The sequence below is a fragment of the Labrus bergylta genome, chromosome 11 (genome assembly GCF_963930695.1).
Source record: "Labrus bergylta chromosome 11, fLabBer1.1, whole genome shotgun sequence".
Classification (NCBI taxonomy): Eukaryota; Metazoa; Chordata; class Actinopteri; order Labriformes; family Labridae; genus Labrus; species Labrus bergylta.
The window spans coordinates 26,854,263-26,875,122 of NC_089205.1; the positions used below are offsets into that span (position 1 = coordinate 26,854,263).

The following is a 20,860-nucleotide window of genomic DNA, read 5'->3' on the forward strand; positions in this document are numbered from 1 at the left end:
GTAGTCTTATATCTTGATCATTTATTATTATTTCTGAGGAAAAACACGGAATAACTCCTTTATTTTGTGTTATTTAACTTGCCTCTTAAATAAAACCTTTGCCCGGTTGTGGAGAGTAAAAAAAAACAAAAAACAGAATCTTAAATCGCGTTTCCGGGGAGAGGGGGCGGGGGGGATTATCGCACAGGCGTTGGCCGTTGCTGCCTAAATGCAGAATCGGGTCCTTCCCATTTGCGCATGCGTGATAAATGTTGCTGCCGTAGCCGGACAGCAGCACGGAGAACCAACACAGAGGGGATGATCTCTTTATATTTATAAACCCATATCAACGTTATATCTCCACAAAATGAAGTTTCCCTACTCATAGATCCGTGGAAGTAAGTATAAATCTCTGTTTTGAGTCGTCATGTTGATGTTTTTCCCTCAATTTAAAAGCCAAAGTTCGGCTACCAGCTGGCCTGCACAGCACAAAGAAGCTCCTTATTTATTGTGGTGCTGCTTCACTCGAGGTTACACATTTAACCATTTGATTTGACCATTTTCTAATTTTTCTTACGGGAATGTTTCGTGGCCAACGTAATCTGTCCTGTTTTTTTAATCTGAAATAGTCTAAATTGATGAGATTATTAAAATAAGTGGAGCAGATTGCAGGACAGATGGCTAACGTTACCTTAGCTGCAGTCAGGCTGTCTGAAAGTTAAACCCAGCCGTCTGCATGATTGCATGAAATGTTTCTGGTTTGATACGTTTAAAATAAAAAAACCCGACTAGGATTATCTAAGGCGTTAGCTGTGGACGAGCCCCACAGCTTCCCACGGTAAGTGTTTCCCGTGTCTGTGTAAAAAGGTCACATTATCCTGCCTGCATTAATGAAGATCCTCTTTTCCAACACTCACTGCGTCATCCCTTTGGAGGCAGAGCCCACACAGCTCAGGAGCTAAATGTTATTGTATGTAAGCTTTCCAAACATGTCCTTTTATATGTCTAACACACTGAGTTACAATCTTGAATTAAAACTGATCCAAAAGATGGTTTCTCTAAACAAGTCAGTAAAGAATTTAAAGCCAGACACAAGGGATGAATCATAAAACCGTCTGCAAGTCTGATGATGAATCTGCAACATGATGTGACTGTACCATGAGAAAATGTTATTGCTTCACAGATCCTGTCTCATTTCCCTTCCAGCAAAAGAGACTTAGACTTTCTTTATTGCCATTCAAACTAAGATCGACGTGTCGTTGCATTTGGCTCGTTGCAGTGCAGGATAAAAAACAGCAGCAAATATTGACATAGAAAAAATAAGGTGTAGATATAAAAACAAAAGCTTTGTGTAAAATTCCTATACAGATAAATATATTGCACGTTTGTGATGTATGTTATATTGTATTCTACAGTCCAGTGAGGTAGTCCTGTGTTCAAAAGTCTTCTGGCCTGTGGGAAGAAGCTGGTACAGAACCTGGACGTTCTGCTGCTTCGGAGGCTGTGGAACCTCTTGAGGCAACAGAAGCTGCAGTTACTCTCAGACCGATGATTATTTTCCTTTTCCATTAGTCTGTCACTGGGGCTCTGGGTATTGCCTAATGGCCAATGTTGTGAACACTGCTTCTTTGTGTAATACCTCTGATATAAGCTAACAACACGTTTCAGCTTGTGACTACTGCAACAAAGGCCAAGGCCTTATCACTAGGGCAAAAACTATGAGTCAGTAAATGTTTTATTTCAATAATAAAACAATAATTTTAAGATAGGTTACCAGCATTTCCTAGTTCAACCCTCTGAGTTTTGATGATATGCTGTCTTGTGATTTTGAATTATAATACATTTTATTTTGGCTTTTGGTGGGACAAACTAATTTTTTAAGAGTGGCACTTATTGACTGATTTTAAAATGATTGATCATCATTAATCATCCATTATCATGGAATAATTGGGAGACTCAGTTGTGACTTACAGTGATCATTAATCGATGACTACTTATCTCTTGTATTGAAAACATGTTAGAGATTGAGCAAAAATTTTATCTGTTGAAATGTTATTCATCTTTATGACTTGAAAATGGTAGCTTGAAACATATAAGCATATGCAGAGGTATAACCTACTCTGGTAGATTTACTTAAATAACATTTGGCAGACTCATCATCAATTTACAGATGGCATGTAAATTATCACTGAAATACCTAATTACTTGAATTAGTGGGATATATCTTTATTTTGGGCTTTTCGTGCCTTTTAATGCAGAGAGAGGACAGTGGATAGAGTCGGAAACCAGGGAGAGAGATCGGGGAATGACATGCGGAAAGGGGCCACGGGTGGAAGCGAACCCGGGCCTACCGCTCGAGACGAGAGCCTCAACACATGGGACGCACGCCCTAACCATTGCGCCACCAGCGCGTCCTAATTAGTGGGATATTTATTCGTTTTCTTTTCCTAGAGGTATTTGACGAAGCTTATATATCCGCTGAAATTATGTCTCAGACATGTGCAGCGCTTCTTTGTCGAAACAGGAATTCAACAAGAGATTGAAATGCAATTGGATTTTGGATCAATGCTTCAATATCAGTAGGTCTACATTCCATTATATGACCAATAAAACATCTTCAGCAGAGGAATGTGGTCTTTTTTCACTCTGTCCTTAGTGAGTATGAAAATCAAAGTTGATTGGCTTGCAGTCTGCCACCACAATGGGTCTGCTTTCATGATTTTTTCCCCCATCTGAGTTCTTTGCTAGCTGCAGGGTGAACACTGTGAGCTCTTAAAGAATCATGATGTCGGCTATTAAAAAATGGCATTTGCAAAAGGTCAAACTGAACTGGATGTGAAATAGGCGATAGCAAAGTCATTTCACACCAGCTTAAGTGTCTGTCAGCAGCTGATTTACGCCTGCTCTGTTTCTCCACAGTATGGTGAGGGGAAGGTGTCTCATGCTGCATTAGTGGAATAGTGACATGCTGGCCTGTCTGCCAGCATCAGGTGACCCTACCATCAGACTTCTCTCCCGCACGCAGATGAACACTGGACTTCAGAAATGTAAGTGCTTTCCTCCAACATATTGTTTTATCCATTTCTCTGTTCTGTCCTCACTGGTAAGCACCAGGGAACAGACACTGTGTTGCACATTTATACAAAGGTTCCCAATATCATGTGTTCATGATATAATAAAATGTACATGATTAAGTGTAATTGAGCAGGATTATGTCATTATGACTGACACATGACATTTTCAGTTGCTCGATGAGCAATGTAATCATGTTTCTTATGTTTCTCAGCAAGTGTAGGCATTATATGTACTGAACAAACAAACTCGCTTAAAGGTTAAATAGCAACATACATGACCCGGTTAATACTTTAGGTACATGTTTATTTTTTGTTGCTGAAAACTTTTTTTTTTTTTTTTGCTTCAGCCGACCATTAGGGCCACATTTGATGCAAACCGTACTAATGAAAGTGAAACAAACTTTTGTTGTGTTTGCTATGATAGATTAAATAATTACTTTACAGAGAGCTGGAGCAGAAAGAGGTGCAAGGCAGCTTACACATCTGTATACATATTTCATTCCAACACTGCTCATTGTCGTTAAACTCAGTGTTGAAGTATATTTCAGATTATAGAGATGTGATTTTTTTAGTATCTCATCAATGGCTTTATACACATTTCAGGGGAAACTACACAGAAGATGAGATCTGCCAACTATCCAACCCCAGCAGAGTTGGATGCCTATGCTAAGAAAATTGCCAACAACCCTCTTACTATCCAGATTTTCCCTAACAGTGTCAAAGTACCTCAGAGGAAGCACATTCGCCGCACAGTAAACGGTCTTGACACATCTTCGTCCAGTCAGCGACACAGTCCGTACCCCTCTCAGGTCAGCTCCGGTAGGGGCCTTCTGGCTGTCCTGCGGGCACCAGCGAAAGGTGTCATCAAAGATTTAGACGGAAGCCGCACCCGGCAGCTTCACAAAGCAGTCATGAACCCTCACAGTGGGCCATATGCCCCTCAAAGCACTTTAAATCTCCCTCAGCCTGTTCCTCACCTACCGGGCCCATCGAACCCTGGGGCCCAGGCGGCCCAGAAGCAGGGCATGGTGCACCCACAGGTGCTTCAGCAACAGCAAAGCTTGTCTCATCCAATGACTTTACAGCAGCCTCAAACTTTGCCTCACCCGCAGGCTTTGCAGCAAAGGATGGCTCATCCACAGGGTCTGCAGCGGCAACAGAGCTTGTCCCAGGTTCAGACTTCACAGCAGCAAAGATTGGCTCTCCCGCAAGGCATTCAGAGGCAGCAGAGTCTGCCTCACACTCAGGCTCTACAGCAACAGCAGAGTCAGACACGTCCACCAGTGGTGCCGCAGCAGCATCTTTCTCATTTGCAGACACTAAAGCATCAGTCGGCCCCTCCGCAAGCTTTACTCTCGCAACAAGGAGTGACTCAGGACCTGCGCCACATTTCTGATGGAGCTCAGCTTTCAAGTCTACAGCACACCCAGGGCCAGGGTCTGGTTAGCTCACAGCCCCTTCCCCAGGCTGTGGGTGCAGGACCTCCTACCATGCCTAATAGCTTACAGCAGCAGCAGCCCCCACCTGGGGCGTATGGACCCCGGAAGCTCCCTGACGCAGACGCCCCACCAAATGTTACTGTATCTACCTCCACCATCCCACTGTCCATGGCGGCCAGCCTGCATCAGAACAGGCCTGGTGACCTGAGCAGCATCGTGCACCAAATCAACCAGTTGTGCCAGGCACGGGCTGGCATGGGCAACACCTCAGTATGTGAGGGACAGATCGCAAATCCAAGCCCCATCAGCCGCAACCTGCTAATCAACGCCAGCTCAAGGGTGTCCTCTCACCACCCGGGTCTGGGCTCTGTGCCCAACTGTCTCATGGTGGGACCCCCAGACAAAGCTACAGCTCAGACTTCTAGTGCTACTCTCCATTCACAGCCCACTATAGCTTCTAACAATAGTATACCTGCCTTTCACACAGACCCAGAGAAGGTACACCTGCAGCAGCAGCAGCAGCAGCAGCAACAACACCAACACCAACACCAACACCAACACCAACAGCAGCAGCAGCAGCTTCAGCACCATTTACATCAGCAGAAACAACAGCAGCAACATTTACAGCAGCAGCAACATTTACATCAACTACAGCAGCTGCAGCAGCAGCGCTCCTGGGCTCAGCATCAACTGGCCCACATGCAGCAGCCTCCTGAAGGGGCCCATCCATGCAAGAACCCAAGGATGGAGCCTCCAACCGAGTGTTCTTTTCCGTCTGGGAACCTCAACTATCTTCACAAGCTACCAAACGCAGCACAGTCTTTTCCTCTAAAACACCCTGCAGAAAAACCAAGACCATCATCGCCTAGTAACTGCCCTGTGGGTTCTATGCCTTACATTAATGGCCACTACATGCCGCCATCATGGGGCAACATCCCAGCCACAGCAGGAAATAACGGATCAGGCCCTCAGGACCACCCAGTGGCTTTCCAGGGAGGGCAAGCTGCTGCCACCACTGAACGCATCCCAGGGGCAAAGTACCGACCAGGAAAGGAAGGTCATTCTGGCCAGTCCAAGTTGATGCAGAATGTGGATTTCTTAGGAGGGGACTTCCAGATACCCAGCTTTCAGGAGCAGAACATGGATGCGATGCAGAAGATGCACAGGTCAGCCATGGGCCAAGTTCAGGACCCTAACAACGGTGGAGGTCTCCACAGTCATCACCCAGGCTACCGCTAAAGCGGGCACTTTCCTCCCATGGTGTGTTTTTGAGTTTTTTCTCAATAGCTACTTTCAGCTACTGTGTTTTATTCTTTAAGATCTTGCAAGTGATCAATTCCAATCTAATGCTCCAGAGCTTGATTTGTAGACCCACCAGGTTGTGATATTTCAAAGTATTCCTCAGGTCTTGAGCCATGTCATACCTTCTGTTGCAGATGAAGGGTTTTTTGAGATTGTTATCCACTGTTGAGTTGGAATTTTCTTTCATCACTGGCATGGATATGCTGCTCTTTGTTCATGTGTATATATGGTGTTCTTCAAAATTAATTTGCCGCTGAGAATATGCTTGCCATGATTGTCACAGTGCTTTTCCTAGGTTGACATGGAACAACTCAACTTTTTTCAGCATTTGTGGCCTTACAACTGCCCAAAGGCAACATTTAGGATGTCCTTGTATCATGTCTTTTATTTGCATTTATTTATCATCTTAATAGGTTTGTGATCCATTTTAATAAGAAGGTTACATTTATATGCAATTAATAAGACTGTTGATGAGGTTTTTGTCCCTGAACCCTTCTAGAGTTCAAGGGTATGTCTGTTAATGGGCATCGGTGAGAGCCAAAACACTATCAGGAATTCAACATGGCTTCTGATACTGCACCATGACTGGTCCTGTTAGTTTTCACATGGGTCCATGGGTGAGCATGGGGTGCAAAAACAGCTGACTTTCACTGTTAAACAGACCTTTAGTTAAATCAAAAAGCGCTAGCAAGAAAAGCATCATTCTCGATTTCTGTGATTCATAAAACTTCGGAAATATAAAGTAGTTATTCTAGGTTTGGAAGGTCTGAAGTGCGCTTGTGTGTTATATTTAAAATAATGCTTTTGAAGTAGTTATTCTTTTATTACAGTTTTTGTCTTATTTCTTTTAGATGGTCCTACTTGAACTGTAGAAATTACTGTTTAAATGTTATCCCTAATATTTGGCAAAGGAGCAGAATCTCCATTAGCCCGTAGCTAATGTGAAACAGAACGGCTTCCCATTTATATTCAAATGATGTATGTATTTAAGTATGTGAAAAGCAAATTGATCACTTGCAAGCATGCAAGTACTTCAAATAATGCAAGGTGGGAACATTGCTTAATTTCCCCTCCGACACATTTTCTCACCACTTTACTACTGTACTACAAGTGAACTGATGTGATGTGGACAATATCTGTGTGGCTTGTGGTGGGCTGTTCATCTACTAATCACTAGCCCTGCGTTGTATTTCTGCTACCTATAAAGAAAAAAAGTGAGAACGTTTAATGCAGGTTATGTGTTGTGAGATGTGTCTAGCATGAAGCTCTGGACCCATTTCCTCCTCTAGTCTTTTTGGGTTTATGTTGTCTGGACACGTATTGGTTCTACATCCTCAATCCTTCTGGAAAAAAAGCCTTAAATGTCAAAGAAGTAATCTCCTACATAATATTTAGCTGAACTGACTTTCTTTAGCAGGATCCCACATTCAGTATGGCTTAACTGTGAGAAGGAGGGAGTTATTCTTTTCTTCCATTCATTTGAAACCGGTTCTGCATCTGTGCTGTCAGATCATTGGGCAGTGCTAGCATGTCTAGCCACTGGGACTGGGAGCAATGTTGCCCTAAATTAAAATGTAAAGGTAACAATGCTACCCATGGTGTTGATAAATAACCCATATTCTTGTCCAACATGTTGCCTATCAAGGATTTAAGATTTTAAGAGTGAACTATGAATAGTATTTAGCAGAATAAATAGGTATGTAGAACAGGGCTTGAGCAGTTATTTTTAAAGTATTTGGACTGTGTTTTAGTTGTTATACTTAATAAATATACTTATTTAGTTTAATTTATTATTTTTGGACCACTGCATCCTGAAGCCATAGGTGTTTTCACATTAGGTGCCATAGGTGACACATATTTGCACAGACGGTGTAAACTGCATTGTCTGCATTCATGGGTAAAAAAAAAAAGGCTTGCAACCACGCTTTAATCTGATGTCTGTCACATTGCTCAGAATCTTTCCTCCTCAGAGTTTTTTCTCAGAATACAGTACAGGTGAAAAGGGAGAAAATGAGGCATCATCTTTAGAGAACAAGATATACGATGTAAGCGATAGCTTTTATGGATTTTGGTCTTCATTCTCGATGGCAGTTATTTTTTTTTTCCCTGGCTCTCATTTTTGATGTGCCTGCCCCTTGAAGCTGCTATTGACTTTAATCTTAACACACACTAGTATGGTTTGTGTGTGCATGTGTATGAATAGTAAATGATATATGGGCTGTATCAGTGAAAATAAGTCCCTTTTTATGGGATGGGGGCAGGGTGAAAAGTCACAACTCAGATGCTGGTGAATTTGGTCATTTTCTATCAGGCTATTCTGAATAGATATTCACAGTGACAGTGATTTTCAGAAGTCTGACCTACAGAAGCCTAAAGAAATGACACCTGACAGGCCTGTTTTGGTTCCTTAATTTTAAAAATGAACACTAAACTACTTGACAGACCTGCCCCTTTTATTTTGAACTGCCTCGTTACAGCCCGCAAATAGTCAGGTTCTACAGTTTCATATGAAGTGCCTCCACTGGGCTTAGTATGGAGAAGCGTGTGAACGAGTGCTTGCGTGTGTGTCTGTTAAGCTTGGGTACTTGCACACAGGTGTGCACGCTAACAAAGGTGCACAGAGTTAATCTATGAGGGGGACCAAGCTACTTAGTGTAACTACTGATACTGTGTCATGGACTGAAGTCCTGAAGTGTGCCACGATTCCTAGACACTGTCGGGATGTGTGAACTGTTTGCTGCTGACTCACTGACCAAAGTGACCAAGCGTCCCCTCTCTGTAACCACCCCGGCCAAAAGCCTCGGCAAGCTTGTATTGGGGACTTTTGGTGTTCCAACAGTAATAAGCAACAACCTGGTGACATAAAGGAGAGCTGCTGCCCTCATTTGGACGGTCAAAGAAAATCTTGTGAAGTGTAAGTGTAAAGATGTGAACAGAGAATTATAAAATCTAGAGGGAGTTGTTCGTGCCTAATCATATGACCCACAGTAGGATTCAGATGTTGTAAGCATAACTTTATTGTTTAATTTTACAGTATTATCAGGCAGAGAAACTACGTCAATGAGCACTGTAAGAATCTAATCTACTTAAGCACATTGTAGCTCTCCATGTCAGTCGACTGAGATGGCAATATTTATTTGGTCACAAGCATTTAACAACTCTCTCTAGACTTATTTTTGCTCCCAATTAATGGGTATCTTTGATTTTCAAAGATATTTCATGTGAACAGTGGTGGAGGGGGGCTTACTTTCTCTACTTTGTGAAATGTGATATTCCAGTTTTGCCTAACCTTCAGGAATAAAATGTCTTGCACAAACATTCCCCCTAACCAAAATAAAGTTTGCAAACACAAAGCTTTTTACAAGTGATTGTCTTTTTTATGTACAGTATATTTACAGTTTTTATAAATAATTATTCAATTCACCACTTAATCACAAAGTTTATTCTACAGGTGTTAACTTTATACACAAAAAGGACACTTTTGAACAGGGGAATTGGGGTAAAAATAAAAAAATCTGCACACCTGAATGTGTAGCAGGAGGGTAAAACTTAAAGAAAATGAGAAGTGCTCCCGACCAGTGTCTCGCTTTATGCTGACATTTATTTGGAAGCATAAAGCGAGACAGTGTGCTGTTCTCATTGTCTTTAAGGTTTGTTAGAGATGGCATGTAGTATGCAAAATGTTACTTTTATTCCCACATAAAAACAGAATCAAAATGTTCAGATTATTAACCGGTTAAATGCTGGATGTTGTGATAAATTTAGGGAATGCTGGATTGCTGTGGTGGGTGCCGTCTTGCACGAATCCTCTGCAACAGTGGATTTAATTTCCAACGACTCCCTGAAAGATATAACTTATTTTAGTGACATTAGAGTTGTATAAAAACAGAGACAACAAATTGTGTGTGTGGTCTTGTTGCCATACTTGGAGTCTGGCTGTTGATCTGTTGCCTCATCATGCGATCCCCAGGGTCTTCCTCCCGGAGTCCCCCAAGATCTGACGTCCATTGTTTCCAATTCCTTTCCTCCACTCTAAAGTGGGAGAGGAAATACATAATTATTTAAATGACAATATCTTCATATGCAGAAATTACATTTAAGGATTTTTAAAAATGTTTTAACTGTAATAGGATAATCCACATGGAGCGGCTACATGTGATATTATTTGACCAAGTAGCGTTGATTCTTTATCATACACCACAGCACAAAACCTCTAATAAATTGCTCAATAAAACCACTTGCAGAATTGAGGGTTTCTTGATCTTTCTAGTTAGGATGAACATCACTAACTACACAGTTCAAAGCTACCCCTTGAGGCAGCATCAGTATATATTTGCGAGGGGAGTTTTATGGTTTAAATGGCCCAACACCTGAAGACAAAACTCAAACCACAACGCCGGTGCAAGGAGCCGTTAAAACCATGCTCACTTTGGTGGAAAGAATGATGTAGGTCAGTTTTTCAGGTTTTGTACTGGAGACTTAATTAATGGTAAATGGGCTATGTTACACAATACCATGTTAACAGTTTAGGGAACACCCTTTGGCTCCAGCATGGCTGTTGCCCATTTGACAGTTTGACCAATTTGGTTTGAAGGAACTTAATTAGCCTGCACAGAAGGATGACCTCAATGTAATATTTTTGAGAAATAAGAATGGGAATTGAAAGCCAAGCTCTCCAGTCCAACAGTGTGGCCACACAAATGGGCTCTTTGGTCTCCCCATATGAGTCTTGATTGTTTCAGTCACAAAGGGGGGCCCAACAAGTGGCCTTGTACGACTTGTGGTTATATGATATGTACCTGAAAAATCTTCGACTTCCTATACACACCACGTTCGACTCTCCGGAGTACAGTTTACTCCTAAGGAAACTCGGCACAGACCTCTCAATGTCGAGAATTGTAACGGCTCTCTGAGGATGTGCAGCAAAACATTTAGAGGTTAGCAAAACAATAATTTTAAATTCAAATACGATTTTTCACATTTCTTAAATTTGATTTTTTTTCACCCACTATCGAAAGACAAAGTTAAAGTCATATTGTCTTTTGACTTAAAGTTGATGTGTTTTATGTATTATCAGTAAGCATCAGTCGTAGGAATTATCATTCTATTCTATTACACAAACCAATCCTGGATATAGTTTTTAAAGTTTTTAAAAAAGCCTGTTTACAGACAGCTTCCCACCTGCAGGTTCCAGATGTTTTCACTCTCTTTGGAGATGCTTTCCACCGTGCTGCCCATCAAGGCTATGAGCATGTTGAGCAGCAGGATGTAGGTGAGAACTATGTACAAGATGAGCAGGATGTAGAAAACTTCCTTGTACTGAACCCGGTCAGTGAACCCCAGATCGCCCATACCAATAGTGAACTTGAACATTTCCAGTATTGTGAAACGGATGTTATTGTAACATGGTTTCTTGCATCGCTTGACCTTTCCTCGTGCCAGGGTGCCATTGGATTTATTTCTTATAGGGGCTTCCTCATGAAGAGCAACAATAGCTATGAATAAAAAGATCAAAGTCAGAAGCCTTTTACTTGGAAAACATTGATAGTCTTCATCCTGAATGTTTTATTAAAGGAATTTAGAGTCCAGGAAAGTCTTACCAGCAGAAAATCCAATAAGCAAGACGCTATAGACACATAGAAAGTGAAAAAGGTCGACCATGATCATCTGAAATGAGAAACAGACTTTTAAAAAACTATTTTTCACTATGTATCCCGATGCTAATTAACAGCCTGTCCTAACAGCAATGCGAGCGAGTGTCAGCAACAAAATCAGTCTGAGTCTACTAACTGCCGTTTTTATTTTCCTCTCGTAGACGGACGTAGAACGAGGAAAGAGGGGATTTATACACAGCAATGAAACTCGCTTTTTTCACTCAACAGAGCTTGTTGAACTAAGGGGAGATAACGGCTCATAAACAGTCTCCACATCCGTGATTGAAATGTTGTGCTTTGACTTATTTTCCGCTCACCACAAGCCATTTATTGACGAGCCTCTGTGTTGTGATTTGAGCCAACAGCTCCTAAATACAAAGCACCACACTTCAGTTTGTCCACCTTCAATACAAAAGGGGAAGCTGAAATTCACAGACCAAAAAGTTACATATTTAACAGATGCAATTTTGGACAGCCAGCGTGCGATCATGCGCGATGTGGCGCGATATATACAACGCTTGCGTGCTGTTAGGACACGGTGTAAAACATAATTCTTACTCTTTGCATCATGACGCTGTACATCCCCATTTCTTTAGAACCTCTTAAGTAGTGAAGAACGTTGATCCAGGCAAAAGCAAGCGAGAGCACAAGGATGCCAACGTACTCTCTCCTCCCACAAAAGTACAAAACTGTGCAGATCAAAAGGAGTGAAGCCTGCAGGAAACTAAAAAAGGTAGAAATGGTGAGAAGGCATACATTCACAAAAGTTTTAGCTTTTAAGATCTCATGGTGATACCTACAACATGATGTCACTGAATCCGTCCATGTACAGAGCCTTGAACCTTGGGGGCTTCCTAATGAACATGGTGATCTGTGAAATTAGAAGTCGCATTGAAAGAAAGAATTAGCTTTGAATGAATTCAGATTCTTTTTGTATGAAAAATTGGAGCAAATAACATTTTCTCACCGTTTTATAGAAAATCCACACTGCTCCAAGGACACACATGATCTCACCGATGCATCGCAGGGAGTCAACTGTGACATTTTCAACAGGAAACGGTGGCTGCAGATCAAAAAGTTTCGGTCCATGCTTAGACTTAAAAAATACCTAGTTTGTCCTGTTTTGACAGAGAGGTTGGTGTTGTGTGTTTTGCGCTACCTGTCCTTTCTTTCTGTAGAAGGCCACAGCGGTGAAGATGAACACGTATATCAGATAAACCAAGAAATTCATCAGGAATACCTTGGAAGCAAACCTGTCCCACTTGCCCTGGAGAACACTGCAAAGAGGCTCAATCTGCAGCATCTCTGGTCGATTCTGTGGTGGGTTTTTTAGAGGAAATGTACACATTAAAAAACACTTACTTAACTGCAATCACAGTTCTTTGTTAAAGGCTTTATATGCGATTTAGATCCAGCAGATGTCGCCCTTGAGCACCAGCATGAAATCAAAACAACTTGCGGTGCATTGTTGTGTTAGCATGCTAATACTAGCGATCTTTATTATGCTCGTATATTCAGACTGCATGTAAATTTACCTGAAATGAGCGTGATCTAGAAACACAGTTAAGCAGTGAGTACAGTATGTTATTCTTCTTTTCTCTAGTCCCTCAATTAAACAACTTTTATACACAAGGGGAGGAGTCAGCCGGCCGTCCCGGCGATGTAAACAAAGTGAAGATAGGACTCTGAAAACTCTGAAAGCATCACAGACAGTCGGACTCGGGTGTTACACCCATTGTAGACAGTCATGACTCAGGATATACTTGATTTCTATTATATTTAAGTGTGAAAAATCCCATATAAAGCCTTTAACTTTATCATCAAACAGGGCGATGAAGGACTGTTTGACAAACATGTCAGTATACTGCTTCAAAATATCCTGTCTCTGACACCGCTCCTCACTTTCATAAAACTACTCTTTAAGTGTAGACTTTCTTGGACAATGTTACCTTTGCTGTCGCCATTGTTATTTATGGAATATTATTTTGTCGTCTCAAGTTTGACGGATGCCTTCTCCGCTTTGTGAACCATAACTATGACCATATATATGTACAAGAGAGAGGATGCTCATTGTTTCATATCTATCCTGGTTAACAGGTCACCATGGTCTCAGCCTGTCCATCACAGGTAGTCTTAATGATCTTAAGTAGACTCTTTTTACTGTGGATTTCTCTCTGAATGCAACCATCATTATGCTGTACTAAAGGATGCATAAAACTAGTGATTTAAACTTTGAACCTCTTTAGAAAAAAGCTTTCTTTACTGGGGTTATGATTCAAAATGATTTGAAGGCTAATTTTCTAATTGACTTCTATAAAGTCTGACAACTTTTTTTATTTGTTTCTTTTGTCTCATTCCAGCTTTATTTCTGCAAGCACAGTCTCCACAGCTGTCTGTTCAACATGAGTCGAGTTCTGCTTGAGGTTTCAGCCTGTTAAAGAAAGTTTTTATTTGCCACTAACACTTAGTGCTTTGCTAATTTTGGATGAGTAATGGGTCTGAGATAACATTTGTTATGAATTGGCGCTATAGAAATAAAAAACTTTTTTGCGATCCGTGGAGTTTCCCTCTGCTGTCCATCAGCAAGAATGAAGGTGTTAGGCAATTGCTCATTGGCTTTGGTCTTCAAAGGCTACTTTCACCTCTAGTATACAGTCTAAAATCCTTAATATCACTTCACCTAATCCTTAAATACTGTCACATTTTATGTGAGGCTTGCATGTTTAAAAGGCTTCATGGCTACCATGAACATAGATCAGTAAATTTCTTAACTTTCAAAAAACACACTGCAGTACTATGGGAAAAATCATTGTCAATCATTCAAACCTTTATAATCATATTATTGAATATTAAAATAGATATTTCAAACCGGAATATCGCTCCCAAAGACTACTATCTCCAACACAGAGCGGTCTTCATCGGTTTCAATGGACTTCAGATCATAAAGGGAGGAGTGAACAGGTCCATAGTCCCATTCTGCTAACTTCCTGGACAGTGGCCTCGTCTCCTCCTCTGTAAATTCCCGGTGTAACATGTGCTTAAACAGCTGGACATGAAGAGGGAAGAAAAGAGTGTTATCTTGAGTCACAATACCCAGCATTGTCTCATGATTTGACACTTAATGTTTCAAAGAGTATCTGACAAAAAACAAAAATTTACCCACCCCGATCTTGCCCAGCTTAGCAGCTAACGTCAGAGGAGTATACCCCTTATTATTCTCAATATCTTCCAGCTGGACTTCAGTTTTGTTTTCAAGTTTGCTGTGCTGTATAAGAATGTGGTCATAAATCATTGAAATCATATCCGTGCTTTCTATCGTATTATCTGCTATGACCACCAAGGTGTGCAACACAGTGTTTCCTTGCGAGTCTTTCTCAGTCAAGTCGGCTCTTCTGTGAGGATTTTCCATGAGGAAGGACACAATATCCGGCTGATTGGTGCAGGCAGCCAGTGACAAAGGAAGCTCACCTATTGGAAACATACAGAATTGAGAGAAATCGTAACATAGAACTGTAAACAACATGGATACAAAAAGTATCTTCTTGTTAGTTTTACGCTGTAATGACCTACCAAAATAGAAGCCTAGTCCTGCATTTCTGTGGAAGAAGTTCCCGTTGGCTTTAGCCTGGACATCAGCTCCTTTCTCAACCAGCAGTTTCACATGGTCAAAGCTTCTTCTCTCGATAGCAACGTGCAACGCTGTCTGACCTGTGGCGTGTTTTGTAAAAACAAAAACAATGTTGTTCATGTTTCTGCAGTGTTTTTCTCTGAAGCTTGGGAGAAAGTTTATTAATCAATTATATAAATTTATGAGTGAAGCCCTAAACTCTTCTTTTGACAAATTAGATCAGATAAGATCTCCACAATTTCCTAAGGTTTAGCAAACGCCAAGTAATCAAAGCTTTTAAGTCATGTGGCAAGGATGTACTTGATTTCTGCTGTATTTGTGTGTAAAATATTGCACAGTCTTCCTCTAACCATTGTGTCAAACACACATTGAGATTCTATCTAGACAGACTTCTTAGGACGCATAATAGTACAATTATTATCCAAAAAGCAAGCTCCTTTTTTTGCCACTAAATCCTACATGCTGTTTCTATATTTTCATTTGAAGATGCATCAAAGTCGAGGTTACAGAGCCTGAACACCAAGCATGGGCTTTACATGTCGTAGAACATATAATATTGCTCCAGGAGCTAAAATTGTACTCAGGACAAAAACAATAAATTTAGTTTCACTTACCTTTGTAGGTAGGATCTTTGTAAGATGCATTTATTAAGTTTTCCAAATCTCCAGTTTTCTCGGCGATGTCAAGGAGAACTTCAATGGTGTCATTTTTGCCATCTTTAAGATTCAGCAAAGCTTTCAGGAGTGCAGTTTTCCCATTTATTTCATCTGAAAGTTTCAGACAAATTGAAAAGTTGTAGTCCCATTACACAGGTCAGGTGATTGAATATAGTACTTCTGAGTCATGTTAATACAGCAGTATTAGAATAGCCCCTTCTGGTAGGGAAACATTCTTATTTTTCTAAACATTGCAGGTGTTACATAAAAATCCAAGTTGCCTCATCCACTTATTCTGCCCTTCTATTCAAAAGCTCTCATGGTCACCTTTTCTAAACAAACTTTGTTTAAAGCAAACAGTGTTGCTTTGTATGATCAGAATGAATGACTCAGTATAAACCTGTCGCACTATTTCATATTGACATGAACAATTACAACAGGATATTGTGGGTTAATAATAAAGCACTTTTTTTTTTTTACTTGCCTGTGAATTCTGGGCTTGTAAGTCGTTTATTGTTATCTCTCAGGTAGTCCAGCAGGCCATTAAGTTGAATTGCGTCACCCTGGGATGCTGCTTCAAAGACTCTCTCTCTGCTGAATTCTTTACCCTGAATGCTGTCTACATTGTCACAACATTCACTGAAATGTAGGAAAGCATACAGTTCATACAATGCATTTATTAAAGATGTTTGACTATACAATACTTCATTCAATAATGTTGAGTGTCCATGAATATTTAACGATTAACATCAATACAGTGTCACAACAACATTGGTAACATGAGTGTCTTTTGAAAAAGGTCCAGACCAGCTTGAGAACAAATAGGGCTTCAAGCTTATTTACCTGAAAGCGGCCAACATGTCACCTGATACTTATCATTAACTCAAGGCTAGTTTATTTAAGCATCTATCAAACCACACTGATTTAAGTGTCAGCATCATTATCATGAAGTAAATAAAAGGTAACTTAAAAAACTTTAGAGAACAAAATCCAACAGCAGATCTCCATCTTTGAACCGCTTACCCGGATATCAAAATGTTGGTATCCATAGGGGCATGAACAATCTCTGGGCTGTCTCTCCCAAGAAGCCAATCCAGACCATTATCTTCTTCGTCTTCTTGGCTCGTGTTTGAATCCACTTTGTCCGGTGGCTGTCCATCCATATTTTTTGTTGAAAAAGCAAGCCTTGATTATGTGTCAAAACGGTTTCCCTCCACATGTAGCTTAACAACTATGATGAGCTACAGCCCGACAGGTGTAGAGTTTCGACAGTTGGTGACAGCACTGTGGTGTGAATGGCGTCTGTTATCTTGGTCATAACTCCTCCCTTCACCCTGAGAGCAGACATGTTTGCATAACAGCATTTTCCGGTTTTGGAAACAAAAGGTGGTATGTTTGAGAACACACCTGCTGAATGTTATCATACTGTCTGACTTTTAATGAGATGTTTGGATTGGTTTAATAAACTGTTCACAGTAACTGTGACACATCTACAGTTGAGGCCATATATTTAAATATACTAATGAAAAAATGTGGTGTAAACGTCCCAACTTAACATGCTTAATGTTTCCACACAATTTGTATATGAAGTTATCAGTATCGTTTTATCTTACAGGATTTTTTTATTGTCTTTAAGTTGCTTCATTTTATTTCTAGATGTTCATCTTTCCAAAATGTATTTTAAAATACAATTAATTGATTATTGCTATTTAGGATGATGATACTTGAACCTTGGGAGGTCAAATGTCCAAATGTCTTGCTGTCAGCGGCACAACGAACCCCTCAGGGCCCTAATGATAGGACAGACAAAAAAAAAGCCCTATTCCGACTGCCGATTCAAGCTGCAATATTTATGCCCTTGCAACGTTTCGCCTACCATCCAAATGTTGCTGAGGCGTTACCACATGCTATAAAGTGACAACATTTAGATTTTTTTTATAACCTTTTTTTTTGCCTGGTACAAAAAAAACAACTTTTTTCCTTAATGTATTTATGGTCACAGTACGGTGGTATTTTTTTATAAATCTAACTCAGGCTTTTATGAAGGATACGAGTAATGTCTTATTAGGGGTGTGGCAGATCTGAATGCATGTGGCTGCAATTATAGTGGTTTGTCACAAGACTCCAGGTCAGCCTCAGCCACACCTCTGTTTCTGTAGCTCATCTTCAAAAGCAAGTGGGTGTACTGAGCATTATGCGTGCAGCAAACAAATTAGAAGGTATAATAAAAATAATAATTTTATTTATATAGCATTTTTCAAGCCAGAGGCACAAAGTGCTTCCCAAAGACAACACAATCAATGAAGGAAGTTAAAAACAGATACAAAAAAATTAAAAGAAAGATAAGAAAAAATATTATAAAACAAGTTAGCCTAACAAAATATTCTTAAATTATGTGATTGCACAACAGAGCTATAATTACTAAAACAGTTGTGTAAGAAAGGGTCTTAAGTCTGGATTTAAAACAGAGACAGTGTCAGCAGATCTAACATTAACAGGAAGACTGTTCCAATGCTGAGGAGCCTGTACATCAAATGATCGATCACCCTTTGACCTTAGTCTGGACTGTGGAACAGCTAGGAGGCCTAACCCTGAAGATCACAGAAGCCATTTTGAGTGGTAAGGAGAGAGGAGTTCATTGTTATGGTCTGGTGCCTGGCTATGTAAAGCCTTGTAAGTTAAAAGTACAATTTGGATCCTAAAAGAAACGGGTAACCAATGCAATGAGACTAAAACTAGGCTGATGTGTGCAAAGCATTTTGTCGTTGTCAGAAGCATGGCTGCAGAGTTTAGCACAGTCTGAAGTTTGGCTACATCTCGGGCACTGAGGCAGGTAAACAGGGCGTTACAATAGTCAATGCGAGCTATGTAGTTAGGCTAGTCTGTTGTAATCTGATGGCTTGATGGATAAATATAACTGGATAGCATCTGCATAACAGTGAAAAAAGACAAGATATTATGGTGACTAATTATATGACCTGTAACGTATACAAACAGAACAGAATTGGTCCAAGAATTGAACCCTGCGGTGTGCCACATGTTGCCTGTACAGTTGATGAACTAAAATAATTAATGGAGACGTAAAAGCTACTGTTTGACAGGTAAAGGCCATTAATAATAAATCATTTGTAACTCTAAGAAGAGCGGTTTCAGTGCTGTATTGTTTGCGAAATCCAGATTGTCTTTTCAAGAATTTTTGAGATGTACGTTTTTTTTTAAACTATTGGGTCAAGCCCAGGTCCTTTTAGCAGTGGCTTAATACATGTGATTTTAAAATAATCTGGGACCCATCCAGAGCAAAGGGAGTTGTTTAAAATGTTAAGTAAAGTAGGGCGTATTTCCCCCATCACTTTTCAAAGAAGTTTAATAGGTATGATTCATATGACACACTGTGTGGAAGAAAGTTCCCATATCAACTGGTCTGAAGTTCTCAAGCAATTTAGGATAAGGACAGGACACAATTATGAGAGAAATGGGATGGGCCGACATAAATATAGACATATATCAACCAAAACATTGATTGAGACTTTTAATAAAATGTGTCATCATAAGGAGTGAGGAATGTTGTGTGCACTGGGCACCTTGTTTACACCACACCTTCTTGCTGGCAGAGGTTAAAAATGTTTTACCGGAGTCAGATCAGCATTTTGGCACTGTCCTGGAAAATAAATTCTACCAAGAAAGTATGTGAATCAAAACAACATGCCATTAAGTATGATGCAAACATACTGCAGTAGTTGTTTTGTTTTCATTTAGTTTTAAGAGCAAAAATACCTTATTTAAAGTCAATACAAGAACTGTTCTTACTGCCCTTGAGGCTCAGTCCAACTGATTTATCTGGTAAATGATCAATGAAAAAAGCTGCCCTGACAAACTGCAGAGAAAGACTTGGGTCCAAATTTTCACAATAGAAATTGCTGATGGATAAGATATTGTATTATCAGTTTTTTTCCAGTGGTTCACAGCCACAAAACTAAAACAGTTCATTGAGCCAATGATGGAGGATAAACCTGCCTGCAGAATTCAGAGCTGTACTAATCATTTGAGCCATAACTACATTTGTGTTCTCTTCTGTTTGGCGAAACATGTCTTTATTGTCCCATTAAAACATTTTATTTAAGTGACATCCAGAAAAAGAGCCATCAGAGACTGTCAGCCATATGCAAACTGAAAGGACTCTATGTTGCCCCCCAACTCCTCCTGCTGCTCTATCAGAGCATGATCCAGCCCATCTTATTGTACTGTTCCACCTGCTTCTTCTTCAACAGGTTATCTGTAAAAAAAAAAAAAAACAAGGCCAAACTCACACGCATCACAACCACAGCTGCCAGAATAATCGGTCTCCCCACACCCAACCTGACAGAACTCAATAACAGTGCCATCACACGCATTGCAACCTCAATAGCACAAGACATCACACACCCACTGAACACTCACCTCACCCCACTTCCCTCAGGACGGAGGTACAGAGCACTAAGGTGCAGAAAGGCTTGCCTTGGGAGGAGCCTGATCCCCGCTGTAATAACAGTCCTGAACAAGGGGCCTCGCTGAACAGGCCAGAAATGGGAACTCTTGACTAACTCTTTTTGTTTGTGTTATTCTGTTTTTTTGTGCATAAATGTTCTTTGGTGGGATCTGTCTGTCGGACAGTAACGGTGCTGTGAAAAAGAATTTCCCCTTGGGGACAATAAAGTCTAAAGTCTATTTTATCATTTTTACTCATGGCAATTTAATTCAATTTGGTCACACGAGTATAATCTAATTAGCTAATTCTTAGGAAAAGCAAAAATTTTGCTACCTACTGGTAAGTACAGTGAGCCTTAATTATGGACATCTCAGGTGGACAACTTCATAACAATCATTTTCAGACCACCAAAATGCTCCAAACACAAATCTCTTCATGACTGACTCTTGTAAGTATCAATGTATGGATTATTTTTTAACAAAATATCAGGGGAGAGCGCGAACGCAGTCCCCCACTACCACAAATTATGCAGTCGAGATTCCCACATTTGGGGAATTCGCATAGGTCAGCCCAACCGAAGTGCAATGGTCAGGCCTCGCCATGGGTGAACCACCTTCTTGATCATGGTATCTCCCCTGCCAGGTAAGTATGAGTTGTACACAT

The 20,860-nt window shown here is 40.5% G+C and overlaps 2 protein-coding genes and 1 non-coding gene across 3 annotated transcripts; 1 reads left to right on the forward strand and 2 right to left on the reverse strand.

Annotated features, from left to right (window-relative positions):
- Positions 1–238: 238 nt before the first annotated feature.
- On the forward strand, positions 239–9,147 carry LOC109991220 (protein FAM222B). The gene is made up of 3 exons (XM_020643476.3): positions 239–377; positions 2,899–3,026; positions 3,657–9,147. Exons 2-3 carry the CDS (start codon positions 2,945–2,947, stop codon positions 5,729–5,731), a joined length of 2,157 nt encoding a protein of 718 aa, XP_020499132.2. The 5' UTR covers positions 239–377; positions 2,899–2,944; the 3' UTR covers positions 5,732–9,147.
- Positions 9,148–9,213: 66 nt separating this feature from the next.
- On the reverse strand, positions 9,214–17,027 carry LOC109991219 (transient receptor potential cation channel subfamily V member 1). The gene is made up of 15 exons (XM_020643475.3): positions 16,756–17,027; positions 16,217–16,371; positions 15,691–15,843; positions 15,019–15,156; positions 14,612–14,916; positions 14,318–14,494; positions 12,608–12,763; positions 12,416–12,511; positions 12,249–12,319; positions 12,007–12,172; positions 11,395–11,461; positions 10,976–11,289; positions 10,594–10,703; positions 9,720–9,826; positions 9,214–9,635 (listed from the first exon to the last, which is right to left on the reverse strand). The coding sequence occupies exons 1-15, from the start codon at positions 16,893–16,895 to the stop codon at positions 9,556–9,558; spliced, it is 2,235 nt and encodes a 744-aa protein (XP_020499131.1). The 5' UTR covers positions 16,896–17,027; the 3' UTR covers positions 9,214–9,555.
- Positions 17,028–20,683: 3,656 nt separating this feature from the next.
- Positions 20,684–20,847, reverse strand: LOC114920805 (U1 spliceosomal RNA). Its single transcript, XR_003809099.1, has one exon. It is a non-coding gene; the product is annotated as a U1 spliceosomal RNA (small nuclear RNA).
- Between the last annotated feature and the right edge of the window lie 13 nt (positions 20,848–20,860).